Raw genomic sequence first — 25,002 nt, 5'->3', positions numbered from 1 at the left:
CTTTTATGTCATTATTTTTTATAAATTTAGATACAGCTAACTTTAGTTAGCAGGCGCGCCCAAATGGCCTGAATTAATAGCTACCAAGGTCACAAAGGGGGAGTTGGAATTCCCCGTATACCTTTCGAAAATAAAACTAAAAATAAAAAAAAATATAATTAATTATTACAGCTTGCTAAAAATCCATACAGAGACACCGTCAAAAATCCTTTAGGTGGTTCCACTAGAGAAACAAAGTTTTACGGCTTCTACTGGTCTAATGTAAAGTGGAAAAGCTTAACTTATTTTACGCTTGGGAACTTTTACCTTGCAGTGTCAAGGTCCCGAACACCCTTTTCAAGCATATATTCTGGAGATTTCTGGAAGAATAGTATGGTGGTGAAAGAGTTTAAAGCTAAGATTTAATAATAGAAATAATTTTTTAAAAAAGATACCGTGGAAATAACTACTACTACTGCTACTTTTCTACAAAATGCAAAAGTTTTGACCTTCTATCTCATTACTTTAAACTGTCGTTTCTCGATATATTTGCTTATTTTAATTTCCAAATTATTTTAATTCTTTGTCCGCCATCCATACCGCTTAAAAAGGCTACCCAATTTATTCTTATGCTGCTTATATGTCGAACTTAAAATTGTATCCAATTTTAAATTAGATCCCTGCTCTACGATCAGCCCTTCGAACTTACAATCCGATCAAGACACCTTTTAAAAAAGGTGATGTGATAGCTTAATAAACTTAAATGGCTCCAAGTGTCGCTCCCACTTAATACACGCGACTTCTTCTAGACCAAAAACTTAACTTTTTAATGATATTTAGTCCATAGTTAATATAGCCACGGGTATGCTTGGTTTTATAAGATGTGGTCAAAGAAATTTAATGATCCTTACATAACTAAAGCCTTATTCGTTTCGCTAGTCACCTGCTTCGAGTTCGCAAAATGAGTTCACTTGAATTAAATAAATTCAAAACAAAACATTTACTATGTATCTTAAGAAACATTAAGGGGGATGCAAACCTTATATTACCTCCTTAGTATTGTTAATCTCAATTAACATATCGGCTCTAGCCAACTCAAATTTTAAATCTTTGTAATCTAACTATGAGTTGCATTACTCCTCACAGAAATTAATGTTCGGTTTATGATATACTTTATCTCAAATTTGTATCGCACCTCGGCAGGTATGATCCACGTTGGTCGTTGGTCCCACGACATTAGAATAATGTTCGAGGAACAATATACCAATTACCTAACTTTTTATACACCGGAAATGTGTATTAAATGTGAACAAGGGGTTAAAAAACCTATAAGTCTTTGGCTAAAATAATTTTATTTATTTCTCTATAATTTGCTATATTTGGTAGGTTTTAATTAATTTATGTTTTAGTTAATTTATCTTTAATGAAGTAAACCCTTATTTCACATTAAGGTTTCATGAAAAAACCAACATAAACGTCACAATCTTCTAAAATTATTTAATAAAAAGTATGTTGTAAAAATAGTTCACAGTGCTTTTAAACATTTGAATTTCGAGCTAAAGCAATCATTTGTATAGTTTTTATTCATCTTGATTGTCATGCTTTAAGCCATCAAAGAAAAATTTAGATAATGCAGTACAAAAACCAGATGGACAAACGCATTCAAAAGATTTTAGGTCAAGTTCCTTGATTATTTTGCAACTTTTGATAATTAAGTTCGTTTATTGTTGCTTTGCTAATTCGTTGCATTTAACAAGCATGCAATGCTAATAAGTTTGTTTTAATTTAAATATTTATATATATATGAAGGAATAATGTTGGTTGACGACGCCCAAGAACGCATTCTAAGCATTATATTTTTGTTCTTTGATTTCATTTCCATTTTTATATTTAATACTTTTTAACTAATTAATTATAGTACGTTTTGTTCTCAATTTGGACTGACACGTGGGTTTTAGTTGTATATGGTGGGATTTGGACTCTCACCTAATATATTCTATATTTCTATAGCTACAATGTTACTTATATCGTAATTTTGGTTTTAACTATAATGCGGATATATATATTTTACACATTGAGATGCAAATCTACACATCAATTAGCTGCAAAGCGAAGTGGATCACATAAATATTACAGAGCTTAGAAAATTTCACTTTTTTTTAAACGAAGTATGGTTTGGAATAACTGAAAATACTTAGGCATACAAAAATATACTTAGAAGATAGATATATTTCTTGTTTTAGGTACACAGTTTACAAACTTTTAGAAAGAAAAACCTGTTATAATAACTAATTTCGAATTTTGCTTATTTATTTCATTAATCATCTGGCATGGAATATCACACGAACACTGAGGCAAAAGCTAACTTATTGCAAAAATAATTTCTTCAAAATAGTAAACTCTTGTTTTTTAACACGGCCACACACACGTATACACATCCACTCTGTCTGCACGTTCACAAAGAATTAAAATCATAAGTATGACAAGCTTACTATTCTAGCAACGACTGAAATTCTCCCACCCTCTCTTGGCCAGCACTGTAATTTTTTAAACTCTGATCTTGGTCGATTTCCAACGATTGCTCTGGGGCATTCATCTTCAGCAAGGGCATCTTAATGTCTGAGGTCTCCAGTTCGCTTGTGGATTCTAGAGCAGATGAATCCTGGCCATTGAGCTCGACTGCGCCGGATGATACCGGTTCAGCACTCGACTGGGCCTTACCCTTGAAGAACAATAGAATATTTTGTATTACGATTATCTTATATTACGCGCAATTTAAAAAAGGGATAAAGCTTAAGTCGAATTTCTCGACTATCAGATAACCCTGTTCTTAGCTTATGGAGGTGCAAGAAAGAAATTTCAAAAAAGGGAAGGCGGAATCAAAAATAGGTAAGATTAAGCATGCAGATTGTATAGAAACAAACGAGCCTGGTTTTTAAGTTCAATCTCTTTAGAAATAGCGCTACCGTTGGACAACCGCAGAATGTCTTCATTTGTTTGGGTATGCGTGTCTCATTCGCATACGTGGACTGTTGTCCACAGTGATAAAAAATACGTGGAAAGTTCGAATTTTTAAAAAACTTTTTGAGTTTATGACTACTTCTTATCAATTAATTAGAGTTTTATGTATTTTATTTATAATTTGTTAGTCATTTACTAACATATCAAAATGTTATATTAACCACGATAGTGGAATAGCAGTTATGTAAAAATGCCTACCCTTTTTCTATTAAACATTTTTAGTTTTAAGGGCAAATTATAAGAACGAATTTTGAAACAATTATACACGCAATTAAAACAAGTAGCACAACAATTGGTTGCCCAAACGTTTTATTTTCTAATATGTACTATTAAAAGATAGGCAACCGATTTATAGTCTGATAAGACAGAAATTATCTTTAATGTGTCATATTTTTTTTAAATTTTAAAAATTACCTTTAAAATATTCTGAAGTTAAGTGAAATGTCAAAACTAAACGTGGTCAAAGCAAAACTAATTGGTGGCCAAACGACTCCAGCTTTCAAATTTCAACAACAGAGAATGCTATAGTCGACTTCCACGACTATCTATCTATTTGTAAATGAGAACAAATTTAAAAATTGTTCAAAAGTGTCGGCGTGGCAACATGTCGGATATTTTGCCAAAGTCTGAGTTTTGTGCGGTTTGTGCACGAGTGGGCGTGGAAAAAAGGTTTTTGGCAAATGGATAGAAATTTACCAAACTAATAAAAATATATTAAAGAATTTTTCAGAAGTATGGGCGTGGCAGTTTCGGGCATGGCAATATGAATCAACAAAAATTCGCTGCAACTATGTCTCTGGAAAATGTAAGCTTAATTGATCCCGATCAAGAATATACTTTCGGAAATATATACATATATATACTTTATATGGTCGGAAACGCTTCCCTCTGGCTGCTACATACTTTTCAACGAATCTAGTATACCCTTTTACGAGTAACGGGTATAAAATTCGATATTTTCAAACCTAGCTTCTTTAAGCTTAAGGAATCTGGCTTTAAGAAAATACATAACCCTTACCTGCAGATAAAATGTCATCAACTGTCCTTTTCCCTTGACCGCTACCAGACCACGCTGAAGGAATTTGTAACCAAAGGGCTGTAAAATATTGCACGTCTCTTCTGTGACCTGAATAGCACCCGCCTTTCCTGTGCTCTCCATTCGAGATGCCACATTCACCGTATTACCCCAGATGTCATAATGCGGTTTGCGTGCGCCAATAACGCCAGCCGTGATCGGTCCATGATTGATCCCCATCTTAAGGACGAAGTGGTTAAAGGACTGCTCGTTGATGCTTTGCAATGCGTGCTTCAGTTCCATTGCGAACTCCACCAAAATCGCTAGGTGAGACCACCGTTCTGTAATTGGGGCGTCATTTCGAAGAGTCCTATGCAGATTTATCCCACTGGCAGCCATATATGTCGAACCAATAGTTTTTATTTTGATGATGTCTTGGAATTGGGGCAGCTCCAACAACTAATAAATAAGAATTCTCTTAATTTCTTGATCTCATATTTAACAAGAAAGGAGATGCTTGCTTCGGCATGCTCATATACCCTTGCAGCAAATATTTTTCGACCGCTCCTATTGCAACTATATGATATATTCGCCCATCAAATTGAGACCGAAAAAATATAAGATCAAAACAGTGTCATATACCGAGTTAAAACCACGAAACTCTAATTCATTTTCTATTATTATTTTAAATTAGTTTTCCGACTGTTCCTTCGGCAGCTATGTATATGATATAATCGTTCGATGCTTTTCAAATTAAAGCCGAAATAATAAAAAAACAAAGAAAGTTATCCGATCCCACCCGTTCCGACTTACATATACATACATATGTACTTCCCTTTGAAAAAGTCTCATTCCAAAGCTTTACAATTAAGAGGTTGGTTTGCGTAGAAATAGATAGACGGACAGACGAACATAGCTATATCGACTTCTGACTAATATTTCTCTGCAGGGGTATAAGAAATAATACGAAAGCATTTACTTACTGCATCAAAATCTGAGATGACCTCATTGAGAAAACGTAAACATTCCAAGCCCTGGTTGTTTACTGTTTCTTCGGAATAGAAATCTGAAAAAGAAGAGCGCCGATAGTGATTTTCCTCGTCATTAACTGCCGGTTGTGCACACAGCTTGTGTTGCCAGATTCAGAGAATGCGTTTATAAATATGTATGCCGTGAGGTTTTGCAGTCATATAATTTAAAACAAAAAACAAAAAGAACCTGGGATTGGTAAAATATACATTTGAATATATATCTTGTGTTATCCCGTCTATAGCTTTAGATTTATTGTTTTACAGAAAAGGATTCCTGTCCAATGGCAAAATTAATTATTCTTGTCCAAAGATCTTTACTTTAGTATATCAAAGACATTACATTACAATAAGTTCTAACAAGTAAGAATAAATTCTAACGTCTTTGATTGCATTTTATAGTCACAAAGTTAAGATGTTAACTTTTGTCAATTTGACGCGAGGAAGATGCGAACAATTTCTCTTTAAAAGTTATCTTCCTTATGTTCTCCAAGACACACTCGATGTCCCATAAGAAGCCACCTTGGTCCTTTTAATAAATAATTAATAATTAATAAAACTAAACTTCGTGTATTTATTTACGCAGACTATGTTAAATTATGCCCCCACAGCATAAGAATATTTCTTGCCATTTGGATTTACAATCCGATCTAGATAGCTTTCAAATATGGTGTAGCTTTTAAGTGTAAAGTTACACTAAACTTCTTTTTTTTTGGAGTAACTAATTCTATTTATTAAGGTTTCAAAAGGAATCGTTCAGTAATTCCTCTGAACTTAACCTAATGTGTGATAAAGATAAATGAGACCAAGTGGTATCTTAATTATAAAGTACAAAAGAAAATGTAATATGTTATGTTATCCTCCGGGTAAGGAGATCGCTGGGGTGTACCCTCTTCAGTCTTCGGAGAGAGATGGGATCAGCTAGGATAGTTGCTAGTCGGTTCGGGTGGGCCATAAGCCTGTCGGCATAACGGCTGCTGTGGAAATTAATCTGATCCCCAAGAAGGGTAACTTTCAGATCTCTTTCGATGACTATGTTCGTCACGTACCAGGGGAGCCCAGATGCGTGACGTGCAGCTCTTGACTGGACCACACGGAGCCTATTAAGCTGGGATTTGGCGGCAGTTCCCCACACCTGGATGGCATAACTCCACGTTGGAGCGAGAATGGCTTTGATTAAAAGAGCCTTAGAGCTCATTTGAAGTTTGCTGGAGTGGAAGAGCCAGTCGAGCTTTTTTAGCTTCGCCAGTGACTTTGATTTGACCGACGTGATGTGGGCCCCCCAGGTCAGTCTCCGATCTAGATGAACTCCTAGGTAGCAGTGCGATCTAGCATTGGTGATAGGGCTTCCATTGAAGGTCAGATCTGTGCAGGTTCCGGGTCGCAGGGAAAAAGTTACACAGGCTGACTTTGAGGAGTTAATGGCCACATTCCATTTGGCAGTCCATTTTTCGATTGCGTGCAGCCAATCCTGGACCGCGTTGGAGGCAGTTTGCAGTGAAGGATGAGACGCCAGCATGGCAGTGTCATCGGCGTAAGTGGCCAGGAGCAGCTGAGCCGGGGGGACTTCGGCGTTGTTTGCGGGAGATGGCATGTCAGCAGTGTACAGGGTGTATAGGAAGGGCCCAAGAACACTTCCCTGTGGAACTCCTGCATGAATCTCTTCCAGGCTGGATCGAGCATCACGCACTGCAACGTCGAACGTCCGATTAGAGACGAACGATCTCAGGATGGCATAGTAGGGAGCAGGAAGGAGAGTTTTCATCTTGTATAGAAGGCCCTCATGCCACACCTTGTCAAACGCTTGCTTCACGTCTAGAAAGACGCCGACCGTGTAGAGTTTGTGCTCGAAGCCATGCGTCACCTGGTTTACCAGTCGATGTATTTGTTCAGGGCAGCCGTGGGACTTCCTGAAACCAAATTGGTGTGGAGGTATATGGTTCACTACTTGCGGCAGTTCCATCAGGCGGGCTAAGAGTATTCTCTCAAAAATCTTAGAGAATGTTGATAGCAGGCTGATTGGGCGATATGCATCGATCTGCGTTGGCGGCTTTCCGGCTTTAGGTATCATAATGATACGTGCTCGCTTCCATTGCCTTGGAAAGTGCCCTAGCCTTAGCATGGCATTAAAAATTTTTACTAAGGCTAGGACTCCTTTGCGTGGCAGAGACTTCGCAGCACGGTTGTCGATGCTATCGTAACCAGGGGTTTTCTTGATGTGTAGCGCCTTCAGCTGCATCATGACTTCCTGCGGAGTGGTATGCCAGGATGGGAGATTGAAACATCGGCTGCCTCTTGATATTTCTTGTGAGCCTCCATAACGAGAAGTTGCTGTTGTTATCTGGGCCAATACCCTCAAGCAGGGTATCCAGATTATCTCGTCGGGTCCTGGCTAGCAAACGATGCAGTCTGTTTGTGGTACTAGAGTATAGCTGCTTGATGTTCGGATCTCCTGTGGCGATATACCGTCTCCTGAGGCTCCTTTTGTGGGAGAGCAGCTCCCTAGCCTCCAAGCTCAAGATGGGAGCCCTCCTTGCGGTCGTGTGACGAGCTTGATGTGGGGGAGGTGTGGCCCTCCGTGCTGCTTCCGCGATTGTAGCTACGAGGTAATCTACATAAGCTTCCAGACTACTGCATGTGTCAATGGGGATGTTGAGATCAACTGTGGCCTCGATGTGCTCCTTGAAGGCCACAGTATTTGCAGTAGGTGACAGCATTTTAGTGACACCTTTGAAAAGCTGAGCGTCTTCATCCAGCACAAACAGCAGGGGGAGATGGTCAGACGACAGTTCTGTCAGGGTTTGCACGTTGATTTCTTGCTGTCTGAATCCTTTGGAGATCCCGAAATCAATTGCACTTGGAGTGACACTTGTTCGAAAGGGATAGCAAGTAGCTTCTCCAGTTGCAACAATGTCAATACCTTTGCCCGCCAGAGCGGAGAGCAGCACCCTGCCTCTAGTGCACATCCTGTAGTTTCCCCACCATCTGTGCTTTGCGTTCCAATCACCTGCCGCTAGGAACTTTGTGCCAAATTGAGAGATGATAAGCTCAACGTCAGCCTCCGTCCACCTGAGGTTAGGAGGGCAGTATACTGAGGCAATGTTAAAAGTACCCCTGCTTGCCGTCAGCTGGATAACTGCTGCCTGGATGTGATTTTCCGACAGGGTGGAGAAGAGTTGATGGGAGATGAGTGATCTAATAAGGATCGCCGCACCTCCGCGACGGCTGTCATCCGGGTGGTTGGCAGTGTGGAGGGTAAAGCCAGGAATTCTAAAAGTGGACCGGGAAACGAAGTGGGTTTCCGACAGCAGGAGGATGTCGATTTCGTGAAGCTCGATGAAGGCGAGGATCTCATTGGTCTTCGAGGAGGCCCCATTGGCATTCCAAGCTGCTATCTTAAGAGGACCCATTTTGAGCAGCAGAAGGGAAGGTGCGATTTTGCATGAGCAGTTGCATTAGTGTTTCAACTAGTGACAACATCCTGTCAAGCCTAGAAAACAGTTGTTCCAGCTTAGACTCAAGGTTGGCGCTTGCAGGGGGGACAGTAACGGCAGGCTTGGCGACGGGCTGACTTCCTCTGACTATACTAGCAAAGGAAGGCTTACCAGACATAAGGACTGGTGGACTGGGTTGGTGTACTCCTCTTGCAGGACCAGAAACAGAGGGTTCATTGACTTTCCGTTGATGTTTGCGGTTAGAAGCCTCTAGCAGGTATTTTTTGCAACCTTTAAAGTTTGCTGCATGGGGGCCGCCACAGTGAAAACAGAATCTGGCCTCGTCCTGTTCCAGCTTGCACTCTGCAGTGGGGTGATTTTCTCCGCATTCTCTGCATATATAGTGCCGAGAACAATATGCCTTGGTATGACCATAGCCTTGGCACCTGTGGCATTGAATCGGTTCCGATTGTTTACGGGGTTTCTCCCAAGTTACCCTGTGCCTACAGACAACCGGTATGCCCTTTACTTGATTGTTGTTCTCAGCTTTTTTGAGGTCAATGAACCTCATATTAAGAGGAAGAGAGGTAGCCTTGTTGCGCGGAGTATAAATCCGTACAACGTTATGTCCTTCGTTTTGGAGGGCTGCGATGATATCCACCGATGGGACTCCGTGGTGAATATTGCGCATGACAATCTTGTAGGGTCGGTCCTCCGGTAGCTGATGGTGATGGAAAAGGGATCCTTTGTCGAGAAAGTGACGGGCCACCAGCCTGTAGCTTTCTGGGGAGTTGCACTGAACAGCGCAATCTCCCGAATTCAGGGCCTTTATTGTATAGGAGTCTCCCACAAGAGCGTCCAGCTCGTCGCGAAATGATGTGAAGTTCACCACATTGGGAAACATCATTCTAGGTACCTTAGAGTGACGGCTTGATTTCGGGGCTGGTACAGTTTGGTGAGCACCTTTCAGCTGTTGTTTTTGTCCTGCTTTCCTTGCGGCACGGTTGAGGGCGGTATTCGAGGAGCATGGCTCGTCGTTGTCACTCGAAGATTCCACGCCCAGGACCATATCTTCCTTGTCGCTAAGGGCTTGGAAGCGATTGGCAGTGATTTTAGCCGGCTTGTCAGACGCCACCTTTTTTACCATTTTAGGGGAGAGGACCGCACCTGCTCTCTTTATATTTCCTCTATTCCTAGATTTAAAGGAGACATCCTGCCAGCCGGAGGCAGATTGTGGCTTCGCAATTGAGCTGACAGATGCACTGTTGTGAGTTGTACTGGCAGTAGTAGAGCATACGTTGCCGCTCAAGGAGGAGGTGAATATGTACGCAGACGAGATAGTCGAGCTGGTGGTGGTCAGTGTGAAGGTCGAGCTGCAGTAGGTATTAGAAATACTGGTAGTAGCGAAGGCTGGATCTTCACTCAGCCAGCTCTTTGTCAATACCTTCCGAATCTCTTTAGGGCCAGCGCCAGCAATTAGCTTCATCGACTCATAATCGATAGATTTTTGCTGTGGATCGTTATCCATAATCAAAATCTGCCAGCTAAAAGCTTACAGTTCAAGCAGCAGAGTGTCTAAGACACAAGCGACCGCGTGGCCGCTGGGCAGCGGAGCCCCACTTCGTGCAAACTAATTCACGTTGAGTTCCACTACAATATCACAGATAGCGACTTAAGGGTCACTATTAACAATTTGTGCCACTATTTTGGATTTGATTTTAGTTTAAAAATTCACGAACAAAAAACTATAAACTCTGACCTACTGCTTGGCCTGCTATACTAAACTTCTCTGTTCCAAGTAGATTCTTTAGATTCTAATCTTAAATCATTGTAGATCTAACTATGAGTTGCATGACCCTTAAGAGTTTTATGTTCTGACTAGAATAGAGTGTAATCTTTAACCTTGACTTTATTAAGCTATTAATTCTAACTCTTAATACATAATTAGATCTTACTAATATTTATATTTATTATAATTATTTTATATTATATTTATTTCCTCGTTTCTGTGCTCTTTTCTATTTCGCGTCTATCTTCTCGCGAATCGAACCGTACGGTACAGTGTGGCAGTGAGACTCGCGCACCAAAATATGTCTCAGTTCAAATGCGGTGCAAGAGTTTTGGCATTGTGTGTTTCTAACTCTCGAAGTTGATAGATAATCGCTGAAGTCTAATTGTTTATATGTATGTGGACTATTAGTTTAATCTTACCAGAAAAGTTCGGCATGCTGGCGAATAATACGCCCACTTCAGCATAGCTCTGGGAATAAAGATCATCATGAGAGCGTTTAGTGTTCTTCATGAAGTGCTCTGCCACATGAACAGGTAAGACATTGTAAACCAAAGCCTCATTGCGCTGCCTCATATCGTTTGCGGTCTCCTTTTGCTCGGCCACCTCGGTTTTCCACTTGAATATTACCCTATCCTCATGGTCCATCTAGAAGTTGCAATAATTTCATATATCAGGCCCCTTTCTTTATATTACACTTACGTGTCTTGCCAAAGTGCTTAACGCCAGAGCAGCCACTAGCAGAAGTCCTGAAGCGGTATATCGCGTAGATATAATACTAATTATGTTTAATAAATTTAAAAGAAATCAAGAAAAAGAAGTCATTTTTAATCATCTTTTTTAGAAAGTATCTTTACTTAACTTACGGTTGATGTTCCAAATCATCCTCTAGAGCATACAGATCCTGCATTATGAATATATTGAAATAGCAATGCAAAGCTTTTAAGAAAAGAGTAATTTATTACGATGTAAAATTGGTGCGCTTTAATTACAATTACCTGCAATGGACAATAGTAGCAAAATCTTTGTGAGATGAGTAAGTTGGGCAATCACGGCAATCGCAATTAATATAAGTACTCCAAAGTTACTTAAGTAGGACGGATACAAAACTCGTTCCGGGGGCACAGCTTCGCGCATTTGTTCCACAAACGATGCGGGAAGTAGGTGCTCTGCGGTGACCATCCCCTCCAAGTTTATATCGCTATCTAGGCTAGCCGTTACATTGAACTCGCTTTCACTCACAATATGCTCGGTACGCACGAAGGTGACGAAAAAGAACTATAAAGAAAATGGAAATCAATTTATGGACAGCACGTCCTGGCAAAAACTCTTTGAAATTAAAAATTTGCAAAAAAAATTAAGGCAAATCATTTTCAATTGACTTTTAGTTTTTTCAAAGTGATTTTCTTTAAAAATATTTTTGTGTAAATCGAATAAAGATACGAGCTATGCAAGGTGTAATATTTTTGATCAAGAAAATTATTAGCCCCACCCGTCCGATAGTCAAGTACAATGACTTTATTTTAGAAACTTAAACTTACCCAAATTTCAACGACATTATTTCAGAAAGTACACAAGTACGTTGTTTCTAATGTAGAATCCTCACAAGCTTATATTATAATTATTATTTCATTAAAAAAATGTGGTGTCTGTGAATTTATATTTATTTTTCCAGTACCAAACAAAAACATACCGGATACTTTATAAAGTTTTGAGTGTATAATGTATTTTTCCAATAGTTCCCAAACGATCCGATTAGAATAAAATTAAATAGAATGTGCTGCATCCCGAAATATAAAAGACGTTGATAAAAATAAGAAAACTAAAACACACAACTCCGCTGACGATATTGATCAAGAATATATGTATATGTATTTATATATGTACATACATATATACATTGTGGGGTTGAAACATCGTGTTTATTGCGTTGCACGCATTGGAAAATTATATTGACACATTTAAAGTATTTGCATTGCAATATTTGAGTGCATAGCCCTTTTTGATAAAAGCACAAACTAACCATGTCGATAACGTTACTGAAGCCAATGGTGAGTGCAATAATTATAGCGGCCAGCTCGCGAACAAAAGTTATGTCATTGAACCGCTTGCTGACATCTACGAAAAACTTTGGCAGCATGCCACTAAAGCTTTCGGCAAGGCTGATCACTACCAGCATTGCGATTGGTACCAACGGAGCAGCTATATTAATGAAGTGGAGGGTAGATCTCGGGAGAACTATGTATGAGTACAGCACATCAATGCACTGCACTAGAAGGGCGGCAAGAAGTGGAAGTGAACTGTACGGCTCTCTATATACGGCATACAGTTGCTCCAGCTGCGGGTTTTTGAAGCGCAAGAATATGTTAGTGTCCTTAGTTAGGTTTCTAGAAAAAAAGTTAAATTTCATGATGTGCTAAAGTATGCTATGCTGTAGTCTCATATACTATAATATATATAGCAAATATTTGCTTACTCATGTCCATCGCGAGTTACCAGCTCATCTTTCAGTCGTTGTTTAAAGTTCTCCAATTTCACCTGCTCCTCTTCGTCTGCAGTCACTGCAATCACTTTTTGGTGTCCATTAGATACAGAATTCTGCGCAAGGAGCCCTTCGTCGTCCAATGTGGCATCGTTGTCATCTTCATCTGATACAATATCGGTCGTCGATCCATTAGGATTGGGGTGTGCAATTTCAGACTGGGTTTCATTTATTTTTTTGGCACATGGCGATGCAAACTGGAATTATTATTATTATGAATTTTAATAGGCTATCATTGATTTATAAAACTGTGTTATATATAAATTAATTACATACAAATTTCACAGATAATTCAAATTATTTTGCCTTTTCTGAATGTTAATAGTAGGCAAATGGATAATCGGTCAGCAAAGAGAGAATGCTATCTATAATCGTGTTCCTCGACTATCAGCATTTCGAGCTGAGTCACAAGAATCTACACGGGCAATCTTAATATCCTAGCAATTTCGAAGTTTTCAACGTTCATACGGATAGACAAACGGACGAATAGGCGAATATGGCTAAATAGATGCTAAGATACAAATATCTCCGTTAAGAATTGCATGTTATGTCAAAAATAAATCAAATGGAAATTTGTTCAAATTTAGGGTTTTTTTTCACTGAATCCTTGCCCTTGCATGGTTTACCACAAGGTAGCGTAAAAGGATTGAACGGTTATTGAAAAATGAGTATCCAAAATTAGCAATCACACCTAATTTGTTAAAGCTCGATATGCGTTTAAAAGATATTAAAATAAAAAATGTGATACATTTTCTTTTAAAATTTTCATTTTTTTGGTTCGCTTGTTTGTCTGTAACGAAACGTTATTAAAGTCCGTTAATAAATCCCTTTAACATTTTTTCTTTTTAATAAATATAAAAATTTGTAACTTTAACCATCACTTTTAAAAAAAAACGCTAATTTAGCACAAAAACAACTAAAAATACCTACATTTATTAAATCTCATCATTCCGAACATTGTGGTTGTGCTATATGTCGTTGAACTTATTTGTGGTTATGGTTTGTATCAGAGTATCTAACGACATTTCGGGTAATGAAACCATTTAAATGTTGAAAATATATCGACGCAAGTTACACATTGAATTGAAAAGCTAGCTTAGCGGGAAGCTGCTATTTGTGCTATATGTTCGTAATGCTTTTTGGATATTCTAAATATTTTTTCCAAATAAAATAGATTAAAGACTTTGGGAAAATCTTTGGTATATCATGCATAAGCGAGCCTACACTTTTGTAAAGTTTTGTCTTAAAATCCTATGCTTCATTGAAGGATATATCTTTTTTCTCAAACTCACCGCTTTAACTACTTTTGTGATAAAATACGTCTTTAGCCCAGCAATACGCAACAACTCTTCTCGTTTCTCCCCAAAGGCAGCCTCTACTTCGAATTCGCCGTTCAGAAAGGCAAGCGTTTTGTCCGAAATGTGAACGCGTCTAAGAAGGTAAATGCGATTTAAGTTTGTAAGCATACGTTAATATGCAGGTGTGAACAAATGAGCCACAACGATGGCTTTTATCAAATATGCATTATGAAAGTATGCCTGACTTACCCAGCCTTCCCGCTCGATTCCATTTTATTAGCCAGCTCTACGTCCTTAGAGTAAACATCAAACTGCCACTGTCGCTGGCCAAGAATGCCGGCGAGCACGGCTCCAGTGTGAATGCCTACTCGCATGTCAACAGGTGAGTTGGCCTTCTGCTGCACATACCTGCAAGCACACGGAGAGCGTAATAAGTGGTTGATTCTTAGAAGCCCCAACTAGCAAAAGGAGCGAGCGTGGTTAACTGCAATTATTAATAATTGAACAAGCGTGGATTCGTCGTCACCTTTCGCCTGTCAAGCTGTCCCCACTTTCCCCAGGGAAAATCTACAACCTCTACTTACTTAATGGCCTTCACCATGGAGAGTCCCATGTGCACGCACATGACGGCGTGATCTGGACGCTCATCAGGGGCACCGCTAATGCAATAATAGCAATCGCCAAGAATCTTAATGCGCAATTGTTGATATTTCTAGAGTAAGGCAATTGTGGTTTAGTTTAGGTTCGATCACAATTTAACAAGCAATAAATCAATATGGCTAATTTTCATATAATATACAGTTGTAATTTAGTGAAATTAAAATTCTTAAATAAAATTTAAACAGTTTCAGACATAAGGACAACAAGTACAATATAAAAAGAAGGCTATAGTCGAATACCTTGATTATCATATTCCCGCTACTCGCACTTTTTGCCAACGAGATGAAAATATGCAAGCGACAAAGCAACTATTTCAGAAAGTGCACACCAGAGAACTGCAAGGGTGCCATTTTTTTCCACTTGACTCACACTCAACAATTTTGAGTGCTGGTGGTGCCACTCACCACTCACGCGGGTACTTACAAACACCCAGTCAAAATCTGCATGTGCAGGCAAGCACCCGGGAGTACGCGCACTCTGCGTTTTGGGTGCCGATCACACTTACCACTCATAACGGAGGATAGGGAAGGCAAGCAATCAGAAAAAGGCAAGTGCCTTAAAAGGGATGAGCGGCAAAACACTCATGGGTTTCCCATTAAACACTTGGGAGTTTCGTGTCTCGGTGGAAAAATATTAAATTAAATAAAATGAATAATACAAATTATTTTTATTTAATTAATTAATTTTTATTATTTTCCTCAAAAAAAAAAACAAATTATACCACAAAATCTAAAAACAAAACAGGCAAATGAACAAGCCAGCAATTAATTAGCAAATTATATATTAACTAGATTAAGATATAATAGCATTTTAAATCAATATAGCTGTAGGCCCCGTAGCCAATGCTACACACCAACCGACCGAGGGGCGCTGCCGTGTATCGTACGGCTCGATTCGCGAGAAGATATAGACGCGATATAAAAAAAAGAACAGGAACGAGGAAATGAATATAATGTGAAATAACTATGTTAAATATTAGTGTTAGTAGGATCTAATTATGTAATAGAAAAGATAAAATCGATTGCTTTAATAGCGGCAGAGAGTCAAGATTACAGATAATAGGATAAAGTCTATTATAGTCAGAACATACAACTCTGTAAGGGTTATGCAACTCATAATTAGATCTACAATGATTTAAGATAAGGGGTATATAGTTTCTAGTGACTCTACTTGGAACCGAGAAGTTAAGCCTACTAATCAAGTCGGGACTCTCAACATCCCCACGAATAAGCTTACAAATAAAGACTGTTCCAAGCATAGTTCTACGGTTAGCTAGGGATGGTAAATTAATTAAAAGTAGTCTACTGGAATAAGGAGGTAATATATGGTTTGCATCCCAATTTAGGCGCCGCAAGGCAAAAAGTAAGAACTTTTTTTGGACCGATTCAATGCGGTCCGAGTGGACTGCGTATTGTGGACTACAAACAGGTGATCCGTACTCGAGAATCGGACGGACTAACGAAATAAATAAGCTTTTAGTCAAGTAAGGATCATCAAATTCCTTAGACCACCTTTTTATAAAACCAAGCACACCCCTGGCCTTATTGACAATAGTCGAAATATGGTCAGAAAATTTTAGTTTTGGGTCCAGAAGAACACCAAGATCATCAACTCGTGTTATTCTGTCCAGAGAGCACCCACTTAGAGTGTAAGTCGTGCGTATTGGGTTGGCACGACAAAAGGTCATAACTTTACACTTGGAGCCATTTAAGTCTAATATGTTATCACGGCACCATATTTGAAAGCTGTCTAGATCGGATTGTAAGTCCAAATGGCGCTAAATGTCCTTGTACTGAAGGCATAATTTAACATCGTCTGCGTACATAAGTACACCCGAATGTTTTATATCGGACACCGGATGTGACACGGAGAATACAAGATAGAGAATTTTTAAAGAGGACTTTTTGCGTCCTGCCATTCAGATAGCTTGAAATCCAATTTAGAAGATCAACAGGGAAACCTATAAGAACAAGTTTTCTTATTAGAAGGTAATGATTAACAGAGTCAAATGCTTTACTAAAATCAGTGTAGATGACATCTGTTTGAAGATTATTTTTGAAACCCTGTATTACGAAAGAAGTTAGCTCCAAGAGGTTAGTGGTTGTAGATCTGCGTTTCATAAAACCGTGTTGACACGGTAATATGATTGATCTACAAAGGTGCTGCAAATGAGGAGTGATAACATTTTCAAAAAGTTTTGGGATAGCCGACAATTTAGGGATTCCTTTGTAATTGCTTGCATCCAGTTTGGTACCTTTTTTGTGAAGAGGAATCACAAAGGACTCCTTCCATATATGAGGGAATTGTGAAGATTCCAAAGATAAGGTAAACAGTTTCAGTAGAGGCTTGCACAAGGCTTCCGCACAGAATCTGAGCACACAGCCAGGGATTCCATCGGGACCTGGCGAGTAGACCGGTTTAACACGCTGAAGATCGTTTAGCAGTGAGCTTTCGTTTATAGTGGGGCAAAATATTAGATTCGACTTAGATACCGCATAAGAGTATGGCTGTTCGGAATGAGGTAAAGTTGAATATGTTGTATGAAAAAACTTGGCAAATAGATCGGCTATTGCCTGATCCGATGTTACCGTAGTGTTTTTAAAAAATAGGGAGGATGGGTAAGAACTTGTTTTTCGCTTAGTGCTAACGAAATTATAAAACTGTTTCGGATCCTGTGCAAACTGGGACTTACAACGGTTTAAATAATTTTTGTAGCACTGAGCATTAAGCACGGTAAAGTTTAACCGATCGCTTAAATATTTACAAAGGATGGACTGAGAACCGGTATTTTTAAATTTCATATAGAGTCTGGACTTTACATTTCTTAGGTGTGTCAACTCTTTATTAAACCAAGGAGGTTTAGAGATTGACGGATAGTCAATTGAAATTAGTCTAGTTTTGTAAACTATTCTATCTATCATAATAAATAAATAAATAAATTCATTTTCATTCCGTCCGTCGAGATCTCAGGAACTATAAAAAAATTATTGTTTGGCTTGAAAGTTGATATTCAGTATGCAGACTGCATAAACATAGGCGCAGCTTAAATTTGTTGATCCATGTTGCGACGTCCACTCTAACGCCCACATATTTTTTCATAATTTTATTATATAATAACATATTTTATTATAATAATATAAAAATTTCTACCGATTTGCCAAATACTCTTTTCCACTCCCACTTTTACGCTCAAAAACTGCCACGCCCGCCCTTTTGAAAAATGTTTCTATTTTTCTCTTTTTATTGTTAGTCTTGGCAATTTTTATAGGTACACCAAAAACACTGCGGCCACGCCCCTCATTTCTTATTTGTACACCCCAACAGCCTAGCAAGGAAGCTAGGAACTGCAGCTGTGGTCAATGCCGACCCTCGGACTAGAGACAAAAGAAGACTCAAGCGACACCACCCTCATGACCTCCCTGACCTGGTTTTGACCTAGAAAGTCTTAGTTTTAAAAATTCATTAGAATAATCAAATAAATAGTAATTATTATGTTATATCAACTATTATAATTCTCCCTATCATTTTTAGGATTAAAAATCTGTTAGTCTTAAGTAACCAAGACATATTGTAAAATAAAATAATTTAAGCAGATCAAATTAAGTTGCCGCATGGGTAACAGTGCGCTGATCAAATAATAAAAACATCATCGTTCAAATACTGAAAAAAAAAAAAAAAAAAAAAAAAACATTTCTTATTTAAAAATTTTTAATTTTTAACGGGTATCTGAAGTCCAGGTACACGACTATAGCATTCTGTCTTGTTTTAACTGAATGGAAGTTTTTTTATCATTTATAAATTGTATGTATGTTCCCTTTTTAAAAAATGTAAGCGACTGCATATTGTTAAAAAGGAATAAAAAACATTTTCAGTGGTTTAGAAATAAAAATTAAATATAACTATCATTATACAAAAAATAAAGGATAAAGGTATTAAAATGATCAAAATCATTAACAGACAAAAATTTTTTATTTTTTGCAAATTTACCTCAGCAAGTCTGTCGAAACGCGCAAAGAGCTCATTAAGCATTTTTACCAAATCTTGCGCACTATATGTGGAGGAAATGGCGGTAAAGCCAACGATATCCGCATATAGAATGCTTGTTTGCACAAAAGAAATAGGAAAAGTATATTGAAATTGATTTGCAGATGAAGTGTAAGAAAAATATAGATCAAATAAAATACTAGCACTTATAAATACGCTGTTATATATACCAGAGCTTACTGTACATTAGTAAATATTAGGAGGCTGAAATACTTTCGATGAAAAAGCTTTGAGAGAATATAAAAATATTGTGATTTTTTTGATTAAAATAAAATTTGGAAAAGGACATATTTTATTGTTTTATATTAGTAACTGTTCATTTTTAGTTTTTATAGTTTTTTATCAAATAAAGAAAATTCTGTTTTTTGTACATATGTATGTATATCAGAAAAATTAAAACGAATAATCAAGAATTTTTAATGTTTACAGCTTGAAGAGTCAAGCGATTTAATGCTTACCTTACATTCTCGTGCCGACTCATGTAGATTTTTTTAAAGGCTTCGGAACTGGATGATCCCAAATCTTCCCGCATCTTGATAGCCACGTGCTTAGGCAGCACAGACAAAAGCAGACGCTCCTAATAGTTGCAAACATTATATCTCGTATCCACGGTTAGTAAAAGAGAATGCAAACCTGTTCGGCCGACTGTTCCTCTATGACCATTTTAACTTCAAGGCTCTTTTTGGCCTCGAGAAATGCTCTTTTCTGTTTGGCCTCACCCATAAAGTAGTACAAAAGGCCTATCAGCGCTGCCGTGGCTATTAAAACTGCATTGGCCGCTAACTGGTTCGAGAGCAGCGAGTCCCAGCGAGAATAACCAACAGGCAGACTAAGACAAATAAAATATGTGATACATCCAATCGACAGACCAAGAAAAATCAGCTGTAATGGCAGCGTCACATAGACCAAGAAATTTAGAAGGATGGCCCAGCCAAGTAGGTCCCTAAAAGATGATCGATGAAGAAATTGAATGCACATATGAATTGCTTCTTGTCCTTTGTATAATTGCAAAATACACTTTGTGGAGTACAGTCCTCCAGTATTTATCATTATATTTAGCTTACCTTGGGGAAAAACTAGGCTGCAAAATAACATAGACGGTAAAATGAAGAATGCTTAATAGCCACAGTGCCCGTGGCACAATAATCAGGAGTATTTGGTGGAAGCGCCTCAGTGCCGGTTTACCAGAACGGCATCCAATGTAAAGGAGCGCTGTCAATGCCAAGTACGCTACCAGCATACAACAATTGATTACTAGAATACGGAATAATATGAAAATATTTGATATAAGATATTTAAATTATTGTAAAAAAATCTTTAATGCTTAGTTCCAACTTGTTGGTTCTTATAGTTACCGAGATCCCTATGTTCATACGGACGGAGAGACTGACTTACTCGATTAATCCTTTTAAAAAATAAACTTCGCAGGGTCTTCTTTTACTTAAAACCTTAGTTTACGTTCTATGGTATCGTGTATATTCATTTTTTTTTTCATCGAATAAATAATAACAATTTCAGTGTTCGACTTCATACCAACCTTATATTTATATATGTGTGTACATTCTTGTAAAAGTAATAATCTGACCGGACTCAAAATTTAATCTAAAGACAAGAAAGTATGCAGTAAAATTCTGGCCGGAAACAATAGTTAAATTAAAATTAAAAAAGTATATCAATGCTGGCAGATTGACGATTTTTCATTTTATACATAAATAAGTACTCTGTCCATCCAAGCTTATAAATGAAGCTGAAGAAAATTTATTTTTTGGACATATATAAAATGACTATAATAATTTAATTGATCCCAAAAGCAAATTTTACATTATTTTCTGACATTTTTTCATCATTTTTTTCACTAATCTTAAAAACTACAATGATTTTCAATCGAAATAATAAAATTGGTAACAGATCTAATGGATATTTTAAAAATAATTCGTAAAACCAAAAAAAAACCTCCAAATTTAGGCGGTAACAAAAATAGCACTGTTTCTCGTATTTTGCTAAAACTAAATAAAAAAATAAAATAGGAGTTCAACAAATGGATTATATCTTAAGAACTATGTTTAAAGAATCTTAATATTTGGTTGGGTGACCATTTTAGGCAATGACAGCTGCGCATCCTCTTGGCATGGAGTCCACCAAGTCCTGGTACCGTTTTTGAGGAATTTTGCTCCATGAATCCTTGATCCTCGATCCCCCATGAATCCAAAGTTCCTCGATATTGTTGGGTTTGGCTTCAGAAACCTTTTTTTCACGTCCGCACAAAGTTTTTCGATTGGATTCAAGTCGGGTGACTGAGCAGGCCATTTCATTCCTCGTATCGATTTCTGCTCAAACCACTTTCGAGCTCTCTTGCTCGTGTGTTTTGGGTCGTTATCCTGTTGAAATGTCCAAAAAAAACGGCATTTCATCCTCGGCATATGGCGCCATCACATTTTCCGGGATATCTGTGTAAATGTGCCTTGAATCATATGAATCGGATCTACTCCATAGTATGAAAAGCACGTCCATACCAATATGTTTGATCCCCCGTGCTTTACCGTCTTAAAGGTGAAGCGAGGATTATTTTCAGTTCGTGGTGGACGCGGAACATAAGACCGAGAGCCTTTCCCACCAAAAAACACAATTTTGCTCTCATCTGACCACAAAATGTGGCGCCACTTCTCCACAGGCCAGTCCTTGCGTATCTTGGCATATTCGATTCGCTTTGCCACATGCTTCACAGTCAAAAGCGGGACTTTTCTGGGACTGCACACATTATGGTTGTTTTGTCTTAAGTGTTTGCGAACTGTTTCCACGCTTGCAGCTATCTGAAGCTCCTTCTTCAGTTCCGTCCCCGGCTTAAAAGGCTCCATCTTGCTTTGCCGAACCAAACGCTTGATCTCCAAGTTGGACATTAAGGGGTTTCTTCCACGTGTTTCGTTCTTTTCGACAAACAGAAATGCATTGCGTATCATATTGTTTGAAAAACCAAAAAACCGTCCCATTTTAGCGTAGGTTTTAACTTCAGAGATCATGTTTTTAATCAAATTCCTTATTTCGACGGTAAAATGCTTTCCCCGACCCATAACTAGAGAATTTTTGGTATTCTTTCGAAAAAAATTCAATTAAAACCTTTAATGCAACTCCTTTTTTCAAAATTTGTCGAAAAAAAAACCAAAGCAATCACTCCTATTAATTTTATTCAGTGCTATTTTTGTTACCGCCTCATTTAGCGCCCTTTTGCAGAAAGTGCCCAAAAAAAAAGAACCGTTACATTGAGAGACTAAAAATTTCTTGCTTAAAGAGACAACATATGGTACTTATTATTCATGCAATCGGACTTAAAAAAAAAAAACATTCAATACCTTTTTTTAGGAAATCAACTTTCCACCTGCAGTAGTGCTATTATTTTAACCGCAGCCTTATGTACATTCTCAGATAAGGGCTATAAGGATTGTTCTACAATTATCCGACAATGTCTTTAGTACGATACTAATTTCTTTAAACAATTTATCTCTATTTATAGCTCACCTCTCGTAGGGGCCGACTGATCCCAGGGAATCCCGATGGTCCATATGTTAAACAACGCGGCCGCAAAGACAAACCACTTCAATCCACTGCGGCGTTGTTTGATGGAGTAGTTGTGATAGAGTTCGTTAAGCACGTGCTGCGGCAAAATGACGACTCCGCCACCGGTGATTCCCACGCCTCCGGCCACATCGCTGTCGTTTTGCCGCCGACGAGATGTTGTTTGACGCTGCGAATTCGATTTGCTTGTCGAGGCGTTCGTCATCTGACCGTTCTCCAAATTTTCTTCCATCACGTTTGTCTATGATGTTATTCGTTGTTCGACCTTATTTGGTATTTGTGGTTTACTAATAATGCGAAGCCATGTTCTTGGTTTATTTGTTTATGATGTAACAAGAACCTAAAATCGTTCAATTGTCTGAATAAGAGCACTGCAAGCCAAAACCAAATACAGGGACAAAGTATAAGCAAGCAATCTTGACACTTATCGGTGCATCCTCCGCCCACTCAAATTAAATGCACTGCGGAAGCGCCCTTGAGCGAGAGCGGTGAATATTCGCATATTTATAACCGTTAGAGCAAGAAAGTTTGTGTTTACCTGCCTCTGGGTCTACCGGACATTGATTGGCGTACAAGAATACATTTTTTGCAATTGGACAATGGAACTATTCAATCACAAAATAAAAAACATAAACATTATAAATATAAAGTGTTGCCTAACCACTATAGATAAGTTGGTTATCGTATTGAAATTTTTTTGTTACAACACGTGATCCTTTTTTGCAGCATTCGACACCCGAGTAGACCACGGTAACTGAAATAAGAGAATTTCGTCCGCTCTCTCTCTCCTCTCTACCCCACCGCTGAATCTTTTTATTTCTCTTTATATGACTACCTTTTCATTTCCGCATTGAGGAATATTCGACTGACAAAATAAGTAACACACCTCTTGTCCTTCTTCTTGTGGAAAATCTGTGTCTTGCCTAGGTATGCGCGTACATTTGTTTCTCCTCGTTATGTGAGTTAGGCTTGTTTATATGCTATTTGATTGTATTTTTTTATAGCAGCTCACGAACGTGTGTACCCTCTGCTTATTGCAACAAACCCTCGTTTACTTTAAATTTTAATCCCAGTAACTTTCACCTCCAGCATATAAGACCCTTCTTTAAGTCCAAGATATTTGTAAGTTTTTGATAACCGTCCGCCTTTATTGCTTCTTTTACATACGTTTGCTTTTCTGGTTATTTCCTTTTTCGTTGTGTTCAATTTTTCTGCTTGTAAATTTTTACGCAAGACACCGAGCAATATCCTTCGACTAAACTAAGCCGCCCGATAAACTTGACTGATTGTCGATTTCAGCCTCAGCAGCAAGGACCTCCGTTATTTCATGTTTAACCGCTCAGAGGTCGAACGAGAGCAAGCTTTTTCGGCTGAAAGCTCGTCTCTGCGCATGCGGTCGGAGCAATGCACTGATAACGGTACAGCTGGACTATCCTGATAAGAGACCCGCTTTGCACAATAGCATATTCAGAATATTACCGGAAGAGCATAAAGTTAATTAGATCTCGGTAAGGTCTCTCACCAATAGGCAACCATCGACCCAAGAAGAAAACGCCATGAATACAGCTGGCCTTAAAATAGGTGCAGCTGCTGTTTGACAGCGTCTGTGTGTGTGTAGGGGTGGACTGCACTATGGGAAATTTAACCACTTTTTCTGACCAAAATTAATAAATTCAGAACGGAGAAAGATATTAGGATAATGTGACTTATATGATACCAAAAATTGTGGGCGTGGCACAGCCCCATATATTTTTTTAGTTAATAACTCCAGAACGGAAAAAGATATTTAGTTTCGTTTTTTTGCATAGACCATATCTATGAGAATCTCAAAAACTGTGGGTGAGGCACCGCCTCTTATATTTATATTTATTTAAAATCTTATATTTATTTATATTTATATTATATTATATTTATTTATATTATATTTATTTATAGATGTATAGATGTATTTCTCTCATTTCGTATGTATGTTCTAGTCAAAGCGAAAACAACTGATTTCGTGATAGTGATAGCATATTAAATTATTTATTTATAGTTTTGGGCGCTTTCAGGGCGTTAGAGTTGGCGTGGCAAAAAGTTTTTTTTGCAAATCGATAGAAATTTACAAGACTAATAAAAATGTGAAAAATAAACAACACATATACCAAAAGTGTGGGCGTGGCAGTTATGTGCGGGTTGTGGGCGTTAGAGTGGGCGTGTCAACTTTGGTCAACAAGTTTGCGCTGTTTGTCTCTAGAATCTATATGCCGAATCTCAACCAGACAGATCTCAACCGGACACGGCCAGATCGACTAGGCTGTTGATCCTTATCAAGAATATATACACTTTATATAGTCGGAAACGCTTCCTACTGCCTGTTACATACTTTTCTACGAATCTAATATACCCTTTTACCCTGCGAGTAACGGGTATAAAAAATAGAACAATTCAGCAGCCGCTTTGTTTAACTCCCTCTCAGCATGAGATTGCTCCTAAGATTTCTGATATGCAGATCTAAGGTTAGTATTATGAATGCATGCATTTAATTTTATTTTAATCGACCGACATTCAGAGAATAGGTTTTGGCCAGAAAAAGTATGTAAATTTTCCAAAGTAGACTCCTGTTGCTTTTATTGATGTCCA

General features: G+C 38.1%; 1 protein-coding gene across 6 annotated transcripts; it reads right to left on the bottom strand.

Moving 5' to 3' along the window:
- Positions 1-1,376: 1,376 nt before the first annotated feature.
- On the bottom strand, positions 1,377-23,648 carry LOC6619304 (adenylate cyclase type 3). 6 transcript variants are annotated; one of them, XM_032723646.1, is made up of 18 exons: positions 23,548-23,648; positions 22,324-22,751; positions 19,875-20,064; positions 19,444-19,753; positions 19,269-19,387; positions 18,754-18,865; positions 14,691-14,818; positions 14,356-14,514; positions 14,101-14,239; positions 12,743-13,005; positions 12,290-12,653; positions 11,265-11,544; positions 11,133-11,205; positions 10,969-11,044; positions 10,689-10,914; positions 4,999-5,081; positions 4,019-4,474; positions 1,377-2,701 (listed from the first exon to the last, which is right to left on the bottom strand). In XM_032723646.1, the coding sequence occupies exons 2-18, from the start codon at positions 22,610-22,612 to the stop codon at positions 2,471-2,473; spliced, it is 3,498 nt and encodes a 1,165-aa protein (XP_032579537.1). In that variant the 5' UTR covers positions 22,613-22,751; positions 23,548-23,648; the 3' UTR covers positions 1,377-2,470. The 6 variants fall into 6 exon arrangements, 5 of the variants coding, with proteins under 5 accessions (XP_032579537.1, XP_002043521.1, XP_032579542.1 ...); XM_002043485.2 differs by having other exon boundaries at positions 22,324-22,720; XM_032723651.1 differs by having other exon boundaries at positions 19,444-19,639; positions 22,324-22,720.
- Positions 23,649-25,002: the final 1,354 nt, after the last annotated feature.

The sequence above is a fragment of the Drosophila sechellia genome, chromosome 2L, assembly GCF_004382195.2.
Source record: "Drosophila sechellia strain sech25 chromosome 2L, ASM438219v1, whole genome shotgun sequence".
Classification (NCBI taxonomy): domain Eukaryota; kingdom Metazoa; phylum Arthropoda; class Insecta; order Diptera; family Drosophilidae; genus Drosophila; species Drosophila sechellia.
This window is presented reverse-complemented; position numbering and strand designations above follow the sequence as displayed.

Excerpts from the sequence above, each read along its gene's own strand:
- LOC6619304 (XM_032723646.1), bottom strand. The coding sequence starts at position 22,612 with ATGGAAGAAAATTTGGAGAACGGTCAGATGACGAACGCCTCGACAAGC. Across the intron at positions 14,515-14,690 it reads TCCATGGTGAAGGCCATTAA|GTATGTGCAGCAGAAGGCCA; the intron begins GTAAGTAGAGGT and ends GTGTGCTTGCAG. Across the intron at positions 13,006-14,100 it reads TCACAAAAGTAGTTAAAGCG|TTTGCATCGCCATGTGCCAA; the intron begins GTGAGTTTGAGA and ends TAATAATTCCAG.